Genomic DNA, 13749 nt, shown 5'->3' on the forward strand with positions numbered 1-13749 from the left:
TGTGTTTTATGACCAATGATTCCTAACACACGGTGCTGGCTCTGCCAGACGTACAGCGCGTCCCCCTCCAGACAGGCGCAGCCGAGCAACAAGAGGTTTCGACTCGAGTGGCCTCTTGCAGACGAGTGCCATTCCTCACGACTATCGCACACCTCGCACTACCCCGGAGCTGAAGAACCCTCTGTTCCCAAAACGGCTGTCACACACCCGTTTTCAGACACCACACAGACTTCTTCCAGTTAAGCACAATTAAAAGGGATTCAGTTAAAGGCTGTTGTTCATTTTTTATGCCAGGTATGCTGTCTGACAGCCAGACTTCAAATGCTCACGTGCCTGTGGTCTCCAAGATGGCAAGCGTAGGTGAGCTGCATGAATTCTTTTATAAATCTATCAGGCTATTTGAGATGCCAAGACAATGTCTTGCTTCAGAGGAAACTGTAGAAAAATTTAATTTCAAGCTGTTTAAAACTGTATTACCAAGACTAAGTATCTGCCTTTTTTCCAATTTAAAAAAAAACCAAAACACACCAAAAAACCCCAAACCCACAAAAAAAGCATCACAACTGAAACCAATTTAAAAAGCAAAAGAGATGCTGATGGCCTCCCCTCTCCGTCCAGCAGTTGGATGACGATGACATAGCAAAAACGGGTGACCCAGATTAAACCCTGTCTCTGCTCCAGAGGGAGAAAGGGGAGAAGCGGAAGGAGTTACGGCTCAACTTTTGTTCCCCATCTCCAAAGATCCTCCACAGACCCAAAGCAGGGCTGGGCCCTACTCAGGCTTTAGCATTTGTGGGACTGGTAAGCGATGCTGCTCTCGCTGATGACAAGGTGACGCTTCCAGCAAAACATATTGCACTGAAAAGGGAAAGGCGGGTGCTAAGGATGAACTGTACGGATGGGATATGGCCAGTTCAGGAAACCACCAGGTCTTGCATTCAATGAGCCCTGAAAAGAATTCTCTATTTGCTCAAAATTTGCAGCTAGTTTTGAATATTATGAAGCCAGGGAAATGTTAACAATCTGAGAGCGTTGTTTCTGGGTAGCTGGAGGTAAGAGCAACAAAACATTTTGGGAAGTTTCCTTTCAGGTGCCTTCCACAGACACTCATATCCTTTGCTGTGCAGAGACGTAGCTCAAATTTGCCAGTAACTGTGGACTAATAGATCATCTTGCTGTAGATCATTTCAACAGGAACTCTTCATGTTTAGATATTTACCTACAGTTACAGTAATAAATCACGGTACACTCGTGATTAAGGGCCCTGTGACAGCTTGCAAACAATTAGGGAATGTTTGATTTTTATTCACTCTACATTATAACAATATTGTTAAATCAAGTCCTTTTATTATAGGTAGTGTGTAAAATATATATGTAAGTTTTTGCTCATAACTGTTACTTTCACAGGGCTGGGTACCACCGCCAGATCCTAACGCAGCGTTTGTAGCGTCTAACAGCCAAGTCCAGAGTGCATTCCAACGGGCTCTTCCAGCTGCTCACAGATGTGGCAGAACATTCCAGTGGCTGAACCAAGCTGGCATCGCCCGTGTTTCTCACCGAGGAATTGCAGCAACGCTGGCTGGAGACCTGTTACACCACTTACCAGAGAATTCTCTCCTTGGGAGGGAAATTATCCTGCTGTTTTCCAAACAGTGCGGATAAAAATATTTAATAATGCAGTAGCCTTTTATGAATCTGTTGGTCACATTTTTCTCCTTCTGCTGACAAGTTGATAGAGCCTGTCTGTCCTCTCTGGTCCCTCTGCTCAGTTATGGGCATCGACTAGTCCCTAAGCAGGACCTCTTGTTTCCAGAGCGCCAGGAAGAGCAGCGTGGAGGAATCCTTCCGTACTGACGTACAAGGGGTACCTCATGCACGTACAGGTGAGCAAGACACTCTAAGGACGTGAGACCTAAGGAAACGTGGGTTTGTGCAATAGACAACCCACAGATTCACATTATTCAGGCCAAAAGAATGCTGGGTGATGGGCTAGGTACCTAAATGCCTCCTAATCAACAAGTTTGTCACCCAGCTATTGAACGTAACTACATCACCATCCCATTCTATCATCTAACAAAGCAATGGGAGGGAAAACCCAACCACCGCGTTTGAGAAACCAGCGGCTCTTTTGTTCCAGTTGTTCCATGAATCATTTCTTACCCTTGTAACAAAATATAATTTCTTCACAGAATCTCTTAGTAAATATGAGATTCAGATAGCAGGAAAATGATTTAGTAAGCAGGTCTAGAGTGCTCAAAAACATACAAAAAAAAAAGTTTTATCCTGTTTCAGCCAGTATCTTTCCCAGGTTTATTGCCTGGTACAATCTGGGCAGCACACACATTTCTCATACCCTCAAGAGCGAGCAAGTAATTTCCCATAAGCTTTCTCAAAAATGAGAGAAAATTGGGTGAAAGCTGTTGGGTGAAAGGGTATCTTTCTGCAGGTGCAAGTTATACAAGGTTCATCTAATTTTCAAGAGAGTCAGCAGCCTCACAGGCTGCCTCTGGAACAGACCGACCTGCATTGCAGACGCAGCTACGTGACAGCTGGAACCGGCATTTCTGAGCACCGGGCAAGATCGGCTTTCAGCGGTCGACAACTTTGGCAAGGTTTGCGCTGAAAGTCACGGTACTCGAGAGCGGTTAAACCGTGGAAGACAACCAAAACCTGCCATCACCACGTTAGCCAAGGTAGGGGGAAACCTGCTCACCCACAGCCTGCATACTCTAACACAGCGGACTAGCAACTCCATTTTTAAGCAGCCAGACCCTGCTCTAGGGCAAATTGATGTGTTAAGTCTGATGTCAAGATGTTACGTGTTTTCAGAAAAAAGAGAGACAGATCCTAAAGAACACAAGCGTGAGTACAAGGCAAGAGAATAAAACCACCCTTGGGGATACTCGGGCTCTGGCATGTTACACAACTGAGGAAATCACTGATGCTACGGGTGTACGAGTAAATACAGCCATACCAGCCATCTCCATGGGTTTGAATACGGGCTGTGATTCAAAGCACAGGTCTCTGTCGTCCATCGTCCAGGAGTCATTGCGATTGAGAAAGTCTTTGTATGAGAGCTTTTCATCCATGATTTCTCCTGGGAATACTGAAATTAGAGAAGAAAATGACACAGTCAAAAGTGAGAGGTTAAGCTAAAATATTTAAAATAGATTATTGTACGATATGGCATTCGGAGGCCAACAGGTAACATCAGCCGTTAGCCACACCAGAGACCATGAATATTCATTTTTTACTGCTTTGATCCAACTCTTCACATGTGAGAAACAATAATGGGAATTTCTGCATCCTGATACACATGTAAGATCAAGCGTGGACTCACACGTCAGACTCACACGTGCTGTCCTGTTTTCAGATGTTGGACATTTCAGGCTAGCTTCTCACACTCGCCTTTAGGGAGACTGTTCCTTCACATAAGAGCTGGAAGAACCCTGAGACCCTGACCTTGGAAGGCTGAGCAAAGCTTTCAAGTCTGTCAATACCAAAATGCTGAACACAACCTGCTCATCAGGTCACAGCGGGGAGGAGGGGAACCAAAGCCACCTCCTCTCCTGCCCAGGCACCAAATCTGACCACAATCACAAAAACAGCAGTACCACCACAGACACACGGGATGGGTTTGCTCTCTGTTTTACCAGGAGGACAAACTCCAAATGATTTAAGTGAATAACTCTTCCCTGAGTACCTCAAAGGCCTTTATTTGTACATCTTTATGTTTCACATTTAAGCTTAATCTTCCCCCGGTTTACAATAAAGACAGTGCTCTGAACACATCAACGCCTGATGGTTTATTCCCGACCAAGGAAAACGTTAATCTTTCTCTGCTGGCCCGTGTTAAAAACAACTGCGCTGAGACTGGCAGCTCTCAGCAACGTGGGGTGTACAGGGTCGGTGTGCTGTTACCAAAGCCTTGGCACGCTCCTCTCACAACCTATAAATGCCCCACAGAAAAATGCAGGGAAATAAAGAAGCAGCTAGATGACATAAAACTATTCCAATAAGGTTTGTCACAAGGAATATTCAAAATATGCAGACCAGCCTTTTCCTGAAGTCCTTACAAGCAGTTGGAGATGTTTAGAAAACCAAAGCAAGATAGCTCAGCCATGAGCCGAGATACCCTCCAGCAGCGGCACTAAGACAGGCCATGGGCGCTCCTCTTCCTCACCTTCCACACTTGTTTGGGTTTGGTTTTTTTAATTTTCATCTCCACTTTGCTCCAGCCTATCCTCTTCTCCCAGCGTAGCACCTTGGGACGAACTAGCGGGTAAGCAGGAACCCGTAGCATCCCTGCCATGGTACGCAGACGTACGAAACACGCCAACAGCCCCAGCCGCACCGACATCTTCGTGAACAAGAAGATTTCACCTCTGTCCTGGGACTGAGAGGTCCCTGAGAGTGCTGCTGACCACCCCTACGCAGCGGGGGAAGCGTTGGATATGAAGGGAACCCCACACACATCTCCACTGACCCCTGGTTTAACACTTCAACTTTAAATCACTTCAACAGAGAAACAAAAGCAGTGGCAAGCGGTAACGGCCAGGATGGGAAAAAGCGCTAAGGGATAAAGTTCTCTTTGTAAATAAGAGATGTATCAATACACACAGGCTGCGAAGGCTAGCTATAAATGAGCTAACACCTGCGAGGTTTGATTTACACTTAGAATTAACACACAAAAGCCCCCGAACGTCAGCTGCGGCAATACTGGCTACTCTGCTGTAGCTCCCTCGACGTCTCAGCTGTTCCTGTAAAAAGCCCGGTTGTTTCAGCTCTCAAAGACCTTTCCCAGTCCTGTAGTTGTACAAAAGAAATAACAATGTATGTCCTAAAGTTTTCAAATCCAACAAATGCTGGGGAAAGGCTCAAAACAAATACCCAGACTCGTGACTTTTCAGAGTAATTTTCATTTTAAGGAGACCTGAATTCGTCAACTCTTCTATCAACCACATTAGACTCCCACGCTGATTTCCAGTTTCAAACACGAAAAAGATTCACACAAACTCCTTTTCTCATCCCCTAATGCAATATGCCACAGTCTCTTGCCAACGCATCTCTTTATGCCTTTAATGTTTTTACCTTCGTTTAGGCTAACAATACTACTTGCAAGACTGGAGCTCAGGGGAGGAAATGGATAGTGTGCCTCAAAAGATATCCCTGAAGACGACCCTTAATTCAGTGCAAGATTGCAGTTAATAAATGCAAACCCAGAGTTAACCCACAGAAGAAATAATTAAAACCACAGCGCTGGCGTATAAAAGCAAGAACCGCTGCCTCTCAGGAGGCTGAGGTGCCAGCCGGTCGCAAACGCATTTCGTAGCAAGGGGGAAAAAAGATTCATAGAGAGGTTGTAATAATTCTAATTAAAAAAGCGATTGAGAAAGAGTCAGATGAAAGGAGGGTTTTGTGGGTTTTTTTTGTTTGGTTTACATCACAACATAATGAAACGAGACCCGTACAAATCCATCGGTGGTCGCAGCAGTTTGGTCAGAGATTTTGGGTTTGCAGGAACAGGAGGTGATTCCATGAAGTTGGAGACAGGTCAGGATCTCAGATTTGTACACAACCACTACTGCTCGTAATTCAACTCTGGAGCTCAATGCCGCCCAGCGTCCCTGTGGTCTAAAACTGTGCAAGGTCAGGGCGCACGAGCTCTGCGTAGTCCTATTTTGAGTCATTAGCTGGGACTTCTCAGATAATCCCCAGGAAAGGCAGGAGAACTAACGAGCTTTAGCTCCCTTGGAGGCATTACGTGAACTGTGGCGTGGCGGACGGGACAGGGACCAGGCGAGGGCTTCTCCACCTCCGTTCAGAGGGAGACGGTGTCACCGGGTGTCAATTAACAGCAGCTCGGTTCCCCTGGCAGCAGGCAGGACGTGGGCTCTCCCTGCCTGCAGTCTCTCCCTGCCTGCACCAGTTTTCCTCCCCAGGCAGGGCCCCGCTGCCATCCCCACGCAGCCGATGGGCAGACCCACGGCCGCCGGCTCGTCCTCCGGCTCCGTGCCCACCCCGTGCAAACAGAGGTGCTTCCAGCTCCCACACTGACCCGAATGCCGATGTCCCAGGTGCGCTCCGCTTCCAAGGGGGCTCGGAAACGTTGTACCAGGCGTGCCCCGTGCCGTGGATGCAGCGAGCAAAAAGGAACTGGATCTTCAAAGGGAAACGAGATGGACTATTCGCAAGACTGCTCATGGCACTAGCGTTTGAACTCGGGTATACCACAAGAAACAACCGAACTGGTAACATGCTGGAAAGGTTTTTTTCCCCCACTGAAATTCAAAATACAGAGAATGCTGCCTACCAGCCGCAGATTGGGGCTGACACACCATGACAAGACAGGCAATGGCTACGGGGAGCGATGTTGTGCTCTAGCGGAGGTTCACAATTGTAGAAGAGCTCCTATTCAGATTCTGATCCAACTAAATAGAAATAAAATGCATTTATTTTTTACCCTCACATGCACCATGAGGGCCAGAGAACGGGAAGTATAATTCTAGTAAACACGAGATCTTCCACTATGTCCTGTCGGTGTAAACACCACCAAAAGAACCGCTGTTGAACACACTCAGCATCTGACCCTCGGCAGAGTTATTCCTACCTCTCGTGCTACAGCCCTGCAGATGCTACAAGCATCCTAAAGCGGTGCTGATTTGGCAGGCGGATGCTGCTTTTCTGCCAGTGGCTTTTAGCTATTATTCTGCTAAACGACGACATTTGCCACGGCTGACTTCAGCAGCGAGGACAGAGAAGTTTCCCAGACCAAGCCTGACGACAGCTCTGCTTCCTCTGCGCCACGGACGAGGCACAACCGTGTGTCGGCGGGGAAGGTGACACGTGTGGCAACAACCCCATCGTGCTCAGCAGAAAAATCAGCCCGATCCTGGCGTCAGAGGGTAGCTTAAAGGCTGACAATTTAAGCAGGAAATACTTTATTAAGACAGACAATGATCATTTAGATTCGCAAAGTACTTTGAAGATAAAGTATCACTACATGTGTCAAGAGGCATTATTATTTATGATTATTTGTGGTGCAGAATAGCAAGGGATTTAATTATATTCAATTCTAAATTCTTCTGGACAGGAGCCTGTCATTCATTTGCCTATAAAACTCCATTTAAAGCAAAAAAAAAAAAAAACAAAACAGGAGACTGTAAATGTCCTTGTCAGTGTGAGGAAGAAGCCTGGGAGCAGTTAAGAAAATTTGACGTGAACTTTCTGAAAGATGACTTTAACTGAGTTTTGGATTGGACCCACGCTAAGTCTGGTGAACTGTAGGGCACACCCCGATTGAACTCTACAGATTTTAACTAAATCTGTTAGTACTACACCACAAATACATACTGGCATATTGCTATTATTAACAGATCTCTCAGAGGAAGACCATAAAATTAGGGTCACAACAGGTAAACCAGAAGTAAAACCTCCACTTTTTGGGGGTTTTTTTTATTTTTAGTAGGCAGGTTGCATTCACGCCTTTAAATAAAGGGGAGGGGAACCTCCTCAACCACACACCTTGCTGGAAAAGGAAGGAGAGGACAGTACAGCAGCAAAAAGAAGTGTAAAGGGAAACAGTTACATGCCATATCAGATGAAATCAATCTCCTGTAACAGTCGAGCAAAACTACATTGGTATTTGCAAACCCTTAGTTGTAGCGCAAGCCCCCGAAGCCAGATGAAAGGTGATTCGACAGCAGTTGGGAATTGCTTCTACAAATCATTAGACACATAAACCAAGACTTGACTTCCCAGTCCAAGTGTTTTTCACCACTACTTGCCACCCAGCTAATCTGTCATCCCCACCCCGTCCCGAATTCAGTTCCTCCTCGTTGAAGTAAGCTTGGTGGAACACGAGAATTGTGATCTCAGAAACAGGGCCCCAAGGACTGTAGAAAAAAAGATTTTTCAGTTCCAAACCCAGTTCTGCAGATCCTCCTAAAACACACAGTCTGCATAGGTGATCAATGAATAAAAGAGAGAAAAGCAAACCAAAAGGACTAGCCGAACTCTTACAACGATCAATCCTGGAAGTATTATTAAGATGTATCAGCAGCAGATAACATACTCAACACAAAATGTAAGTTTGACAGATCCCACAAACCTGTAATTGTATCAAGTATTAAAGCTTGCTGATGGTTGAAAATCCCGTTATGACTGTTGATAACATATACCAATGTAGGATTACAACTTACAAAGTCTCGCTTAAAGAAAAAAATACCATTAAGAACATACTTACAAAGCAAACTTGCTTCTGAAAGTAAGAATGCGGATCCCATGCAAATAGCACGCTCCCCGAACCGATCCCGCGGCAGGTTCCAGAGAAAGGCTGCGAAACCTTTAGCAGGGCTGCCGACAGCGTTGATTTGTTTGTTTTATCATCCGCTCTGCCAAGATCGGCACAGCCACATAAGCCAATTCAGAAGCTAATCCGTACAAAACAGCTCTTCTGGCAACCTACAACACGGACGCTCCCGACACGGGCGGCCTGCCGCGCTCAGACCTCCAGAGGGAAGAAAGCCTGTACCCACCAACACGCAGGTCATCACGCAGAGAACTTCCAGCAAGGAGCACTCTTAGCAGAGGATTACCATGATAAAGCCTTTTCGCTGCGGGAGATGCTAATCTCGACAGGTCACTGACCAGCTCTCTAGCTAGAGGTTAAGTATCTTCAAAATTAATGAGTCTGCAGCCGTGAGACATCCCTGCCAGCACCAAGCCAAGAAACAGAAAAATAGAACCTTAAGAGCTTCTTTCCTATAGCTGACCTGATTCGCTCAGGTCGCCGCAATGGTTCGGTACCTTAGACGGACGCCTTGCTGAAATCACACCAAAGACCGACAGCTTTACCCGTCGGCAGAACGAGCCATGCCTCGCAATAAATTCTCAGCAACCTCAGAGGAAACGGAAGCCCAGGCCACCTCTGCAGGGTATGGAACGCTGCCACCGTTGTCAGAAGGCAGGGGTTCGGAAACACACACGCTTTTATATTCTATGTGAGGTTTTGAGCTCTCATTTCCTGCCTGAGGTTCTGCTCTGCTCAGCAGGCTGCTAGGGGCAGTTACTAACACGAGCAACTTCCGATTGAAATGTTGGGCTATTTGCCTGCGTGTCCTCTCTGATGTTTTTTACACACACACCCCAAGGCGCTCCCTTCAGCATGCTAACCAACGGCGTTCTGTGGGATGGGATGACGTGTGGAACATCAGGTAGGCACCTCTACGGGCAGCCAAGACGTTCTGGGTTGTCCTCCCCTCGCTCGGGACACGGATGCGTTACGTAGGGTAAGGGATACAGAAGCCTGACCTTAAAGGTTACACAGCTCCTCTTCAAAGATGCTCAGAGCTCCCTTTGTGCACGCTGGCTTCGGAGTAAACGGGAAGTACCTCGCAGGAATACCTCCTTGCTATTTTATTATGGTTCCGTTATTTTGTAAAACAGAATATCGTGTAGTTCAGTTCAGAGTCAAGGGTCTTAAAATCACTGTAAATGAGTATTAGAGAAGAGCTTCACTACCACCCGACACACCTAAGGGATAAACCTAGACAAATCCATGGAAGACTACATAAGCCAGTCTACCAAAGGAAGTTTGTACATTTTTTATCCAAGAGGGTAGGAGCTCAAGATTAGAAGAAGTTTTTTGCACTTACTAAATATATAAAGCACAAAGCTGGCAGCCTTGACGGAGAAGAATTTACCCAGACCAGAGCCAAACTGGTTAATCTCTGCCTCTTGTCAAACTGAAATACAGGCAACTCCAATTAATTTTATTTATTATTTTAATAAAACTCTGAGGGAAACTGAACACCAGACCGATTGCCCAGAGAGGCTGTGGAATCTCCATCCTCAGAGCTAACTCACGACCCAGCTGGGCAGAGCCCGAGCAGCCTCTTCTGGTTCCCTGCTTTAGGCAAGAGTGTCGGACTCAAGACGTCAGAGGTCCCTTCCAGCCTCCCGAGCCTTCGCAGCCACTTCAGACGCTGCTTTTGGAGAGCAAGATTTCTGTCCTCACAGAAGATGAGGGCTTAACTACCAAGAGCTAGTGCTGAAACCCAATCTGGCTGAGATTACTCTAAATATGTTAATTTGCCACAGTGAGAAGCAAATTAAAATCCACCATTGAGTTGGAAAAAGAAGATCAGGAATATATTACAGGTCCTCAAGAAACTGCAGGGCATTTCAGATGGCGCTGACAATTCAAAAAGCATTTTACTGCTTTCCTTCTGCAATTCCATGCTGTTATATAATCCAGAACGCCACTAAGCTCAGCGTGACCGACTGTCAGAACCGGTATCTCCTAACTTAAAAGACGCAAAGTCAGTAACTTTAAAGTTCAACACAAGGTTCATGTTTTGCCTTTAAAAAAAAAAAAACTGCAAGGAAAAAAACCCCACAATTGTTACTTTATTGCACAGGGGTTTTTCTTACTTATTCTTCTTAAAGAGATGTTTTTTCAGCAGGAATTGCTTCATGATAAATGGAAAGCAAGAACCAGAGCGATGCACAGAGAGCACACCTCCCACCCTCAGCTCTAATTGCTCTACAAGCGATGTTTGTTCTCATGCTCCTGCTTCCCGCGGGGAATGTCGGATGCTCAGGAAATGAGTAATTTGTTATCGCATCTCAGACCTTCCTGGAGAAGTCTCGCAGATCGCAGACAACGCTCCGGACTGCCACACAGCGCAGCTTCCACCAGATACTCACTTTAGATTCCTCCATCTAGAACCGCACTCGATTGACTCTGTTTTTTAATAACAAAGGCACTTGAAGTCCTATTTTTAAACAAAAGACTCTCTGAAGACACATTTCCACAGCGTTGGCGTAGGCACATACGAAGCAGAGAGCTCTGCCTAGGAGACTCCTCTTCCCATGAGGGGTTTCTCTGAGCAGGTATCTGCTCGGCCAATTAAGAGAACGACAGTTGTGTTTTCTGCAGGAAGATGAGGATTACAGGAACGCTGCCCGTGTTACCAGGCGTTTTAAACAACAGGCATTTGAAGCATGGTTGAATATTTTTACTTTTTGCCATTTGGGGGTTCTGTTTGTTGGTGGTTTTTTTAACTGAGATTTTGGAGAGCCGAGCGATACAACTAAGACAGTTTTACTGTTTCAGTTGGGGTTCCTTCCTAACGCCATCTACATAGCCTTGGTAGCGAAGATTTAAATCCAAAGCCATGCAAAAAACCCACAAACCTGTTCAACAGGCCCAACCCAGGGTGCAGACAATGTAAGAGAACATCTCTACATGTAGAAACCCCAAAGCAACAAAGCCAAGATTGAGTCAGCTAAAGCACTCCCCCATTCCCTGCCCTGGGATCCAGCCTCATACCTGAGGGGCCCTTACGGAACGTACTGGAACATCCCGACCAGGCAGCCTCACCTAAAGTGTGTGAAGTTGGAATAAGTAAAATCCTGAGGCAAAAGACTCGCAGCGTGGGGACCACCAGCTCCTTACGGTGGGTATAAAAGGCCCGTCCAAAACCCGGCCTGCTGGGACCGGAGGAGAGCCCAAGAGACGCGAGAGCAGGCGGTGAGGTCTCACTCCCCGTGCTACCAACCTGGCCAGAGCCCCCGAGCACAGAGATCTCACTCTCACACCCAGCTGCGTTGCTTTAACGTCATACAAAAGCCTCCTGACTTCCAGAGCAACCTGGAAGCCGCCGGTGCGACGCTGCGACGCTGCACGAGGAAGGAAACCCCAAAGAGCTTTTGCGGTGGACTGCAGCCCCTCCGCGCTCGGTACTACCCCGAGCAGGGAGAGCGTGTCCCTTACGCTGTCCCCAGGAGCCAGTGACACTGCAGTTTACAGCAGTGAGCTGTGACCCAGAGCGCTGTCATCCCTCATTTCAAGCAGGAAAAAGCTATTTCCCCCGAAAGGGCTGTTACCAAATTTAAACAGCTTTACACTGACTCAGGGAACGCTCCAGTTCAAACACGGGATTATAACGTCTTCCAGCGGGGTAGGGGGAGAGGCTGGAGCAGCATCTCAGACGTGGCAGTGGCACATTTTGAGAGGACTGACCGTGCTCCAGATGAACCCAGGGTCAGAAAACAGCACAGCACTTCAGAAGCCTTCGAGAAGAGCAGAGGCAGCAGCAAGGAACCAGCATGAGGATTTGCTCAGCAAGGTCAGTGCTGAGCTTAACGCTCAAGTCTTTCAAACACGGATATGCAAAGGCACGAACCGCCACCCTGGAGGGGTGCGAGGGCTTTGGTTTTCAGGGAGGACAGGTTTGGGAGTCCTTTTCCTCCAGGGCAACTGAAGTAGCCTCTTGAACAGGGACACGGGTATCTCAACCTCTGGAGATGTGGGTGGGGAAGGAGGAGAAAACGTTACCAGAGACACACGCTGGACCCCAGACACGTCCCCCAGAAGTTTGGAAAATAAGCAGGATCTGCAGATGCTGTGCACGAACGGCTGGTAACGCGTGAGCCCTGACCCTGGGACATGTGCTGCAAGGTACCTCCAGGTTTATGGTCTCTCCATGGAGCTGAGGACCAGAGGACCGCGCAGCAGCATGAGCCTGGGAAGAACCCGCAGCCCAGGCGAGATGAGGGGCTGGTCCCTGGGACATGTTACCGGGAATGCCGAGCTGCAGCCTGGATTGAGACTAACAGCTAAAGAGGCTCCAGGTCACCGTAAGTGCAGAAAACCAGGTAGCACACAAGCTTCCGCCCTTCTGCAAGGACCCTCTGCCCCCAGGAAAACCAAGAACCAGAGAGTGGGTTAAAAAAAAAAACAAACAAAAAAAAAAACCCCACCTGAGGTATAAAAAAAAAAATCAGTACAGTTCTTCAAGAAAATATCCCCTACATACAATCTGATGATGATTTGGTAACTCGTGTTGAGGAACACCAACGCTCTCTAAGCTTTACCCTTCTGCCCTGAGACCCGATCACATTCACCCAAAAATAAGCCTGCAACTTTCTCTTCAGCCAGAGGCAAAGTCCTGCTTCATCTTTAAGATCACAAGATAGCACAGGCTTTCCTTTTATCCCATGCCCAGACCAGACAGACCAACCACTTACTGTTCTCTTCGTGAGAAAAGCTTTACACTTGAGATGTCTTTTCACGGGTGGGTTACACAGCGCACACTCCCCACATCCCCAGACTGTCTCCCATTTGCCAGACAATGCGCAGAGCTACCCAGCCCGGCCGTCATCAAAAGCAACTGGAGCAGAATAACCGCCTCTACCTCCCCGCACACCACGCTCCTGCGAGGACACGGCCGCAGCTTTCCTGGCCTGAGCCGCATTTCAGCGGTGATCTGTGACACCTCCCGAGTTTTCTCCTGACAGCCTCCAAGGGCTTTGCTGCTGAATTCCTTCCTCAAATGTAATCAGGGCCAGAGAAGAAAACAAAAATAAATAAAAGCATTTACAGTGCCTATGGAATGGCCATGATCTTGAAGAGTGTTCATCTGAAAGTATTTACAGACAGGAAGACGTACAAGAAAAGGTCCATACAGCACCGTACGTGAAGCGTCCAGCCAACTGCTCGAAAGTGATGCACTCTAAGCACTTTTCAAGAGCAATTTCTCCAGCTGAGGCAGGCACAAAACTGGTTGTCTCGTCTCAGAACTTTTCACAAGCAAATCAGGAAACTGGAGTCATGGTAAAGAAACCTCCTTACTCGCTGCACCCCACCTCACCTACACCTCATCTGCTCCCCGTCAAACAAAAGCAGCTTGAAAGACCTTCCGGAGCGCAGTGCGTCCCGTTTATTACCCTGCTATTCTCTGG

At 47.2% G+C, this 13749-nt stretch overlaps 1 protein-coding gene across 20 annotated transcripts in view; it reads right to left on the reverse strand.

Moving 5' to 3' along the window:
• The window catches only part of MAP4 (microtubule associated protein 4), a 162652-nt gene that overhangs the window by 63076 nt on the left and 85827 nt on the right, over window positions 1-13749 (reverse strand). For all 20 annotated transcript variants that reach the window (XR_012834250.1, XR_012834253.1, XR_012834251.1 and 17 more), the window contains one exon: window positions 2975-3106. Coding sequence is in view for 16 of the 20 variants with exons in the window: in XM_075746954.1 (XP_075603069.1) it covers window positions 2975-3106 (132 nt within the window). In the remaining 4 variants the exon portion in view is untranslated. The remainder of the gene's footprint in view (window positions 1-2974; window positions 3107-13749) is intronic.

The sequence above is a fragment of the Balearica regulorum genome, chromosome 2 (assembly GCF_011004875.1).
Source record: "Balearica regulorum gibbericeps isolate bBalReg1 chromosome 2, bBalReg1.pri, whole genome shotgun sequence".
Lineage (NCBI taxonomy): Eukaryota > Metazoa > Chordata > Aves > Gruiformes > Gruidae > Balearica > Balearica regulorum.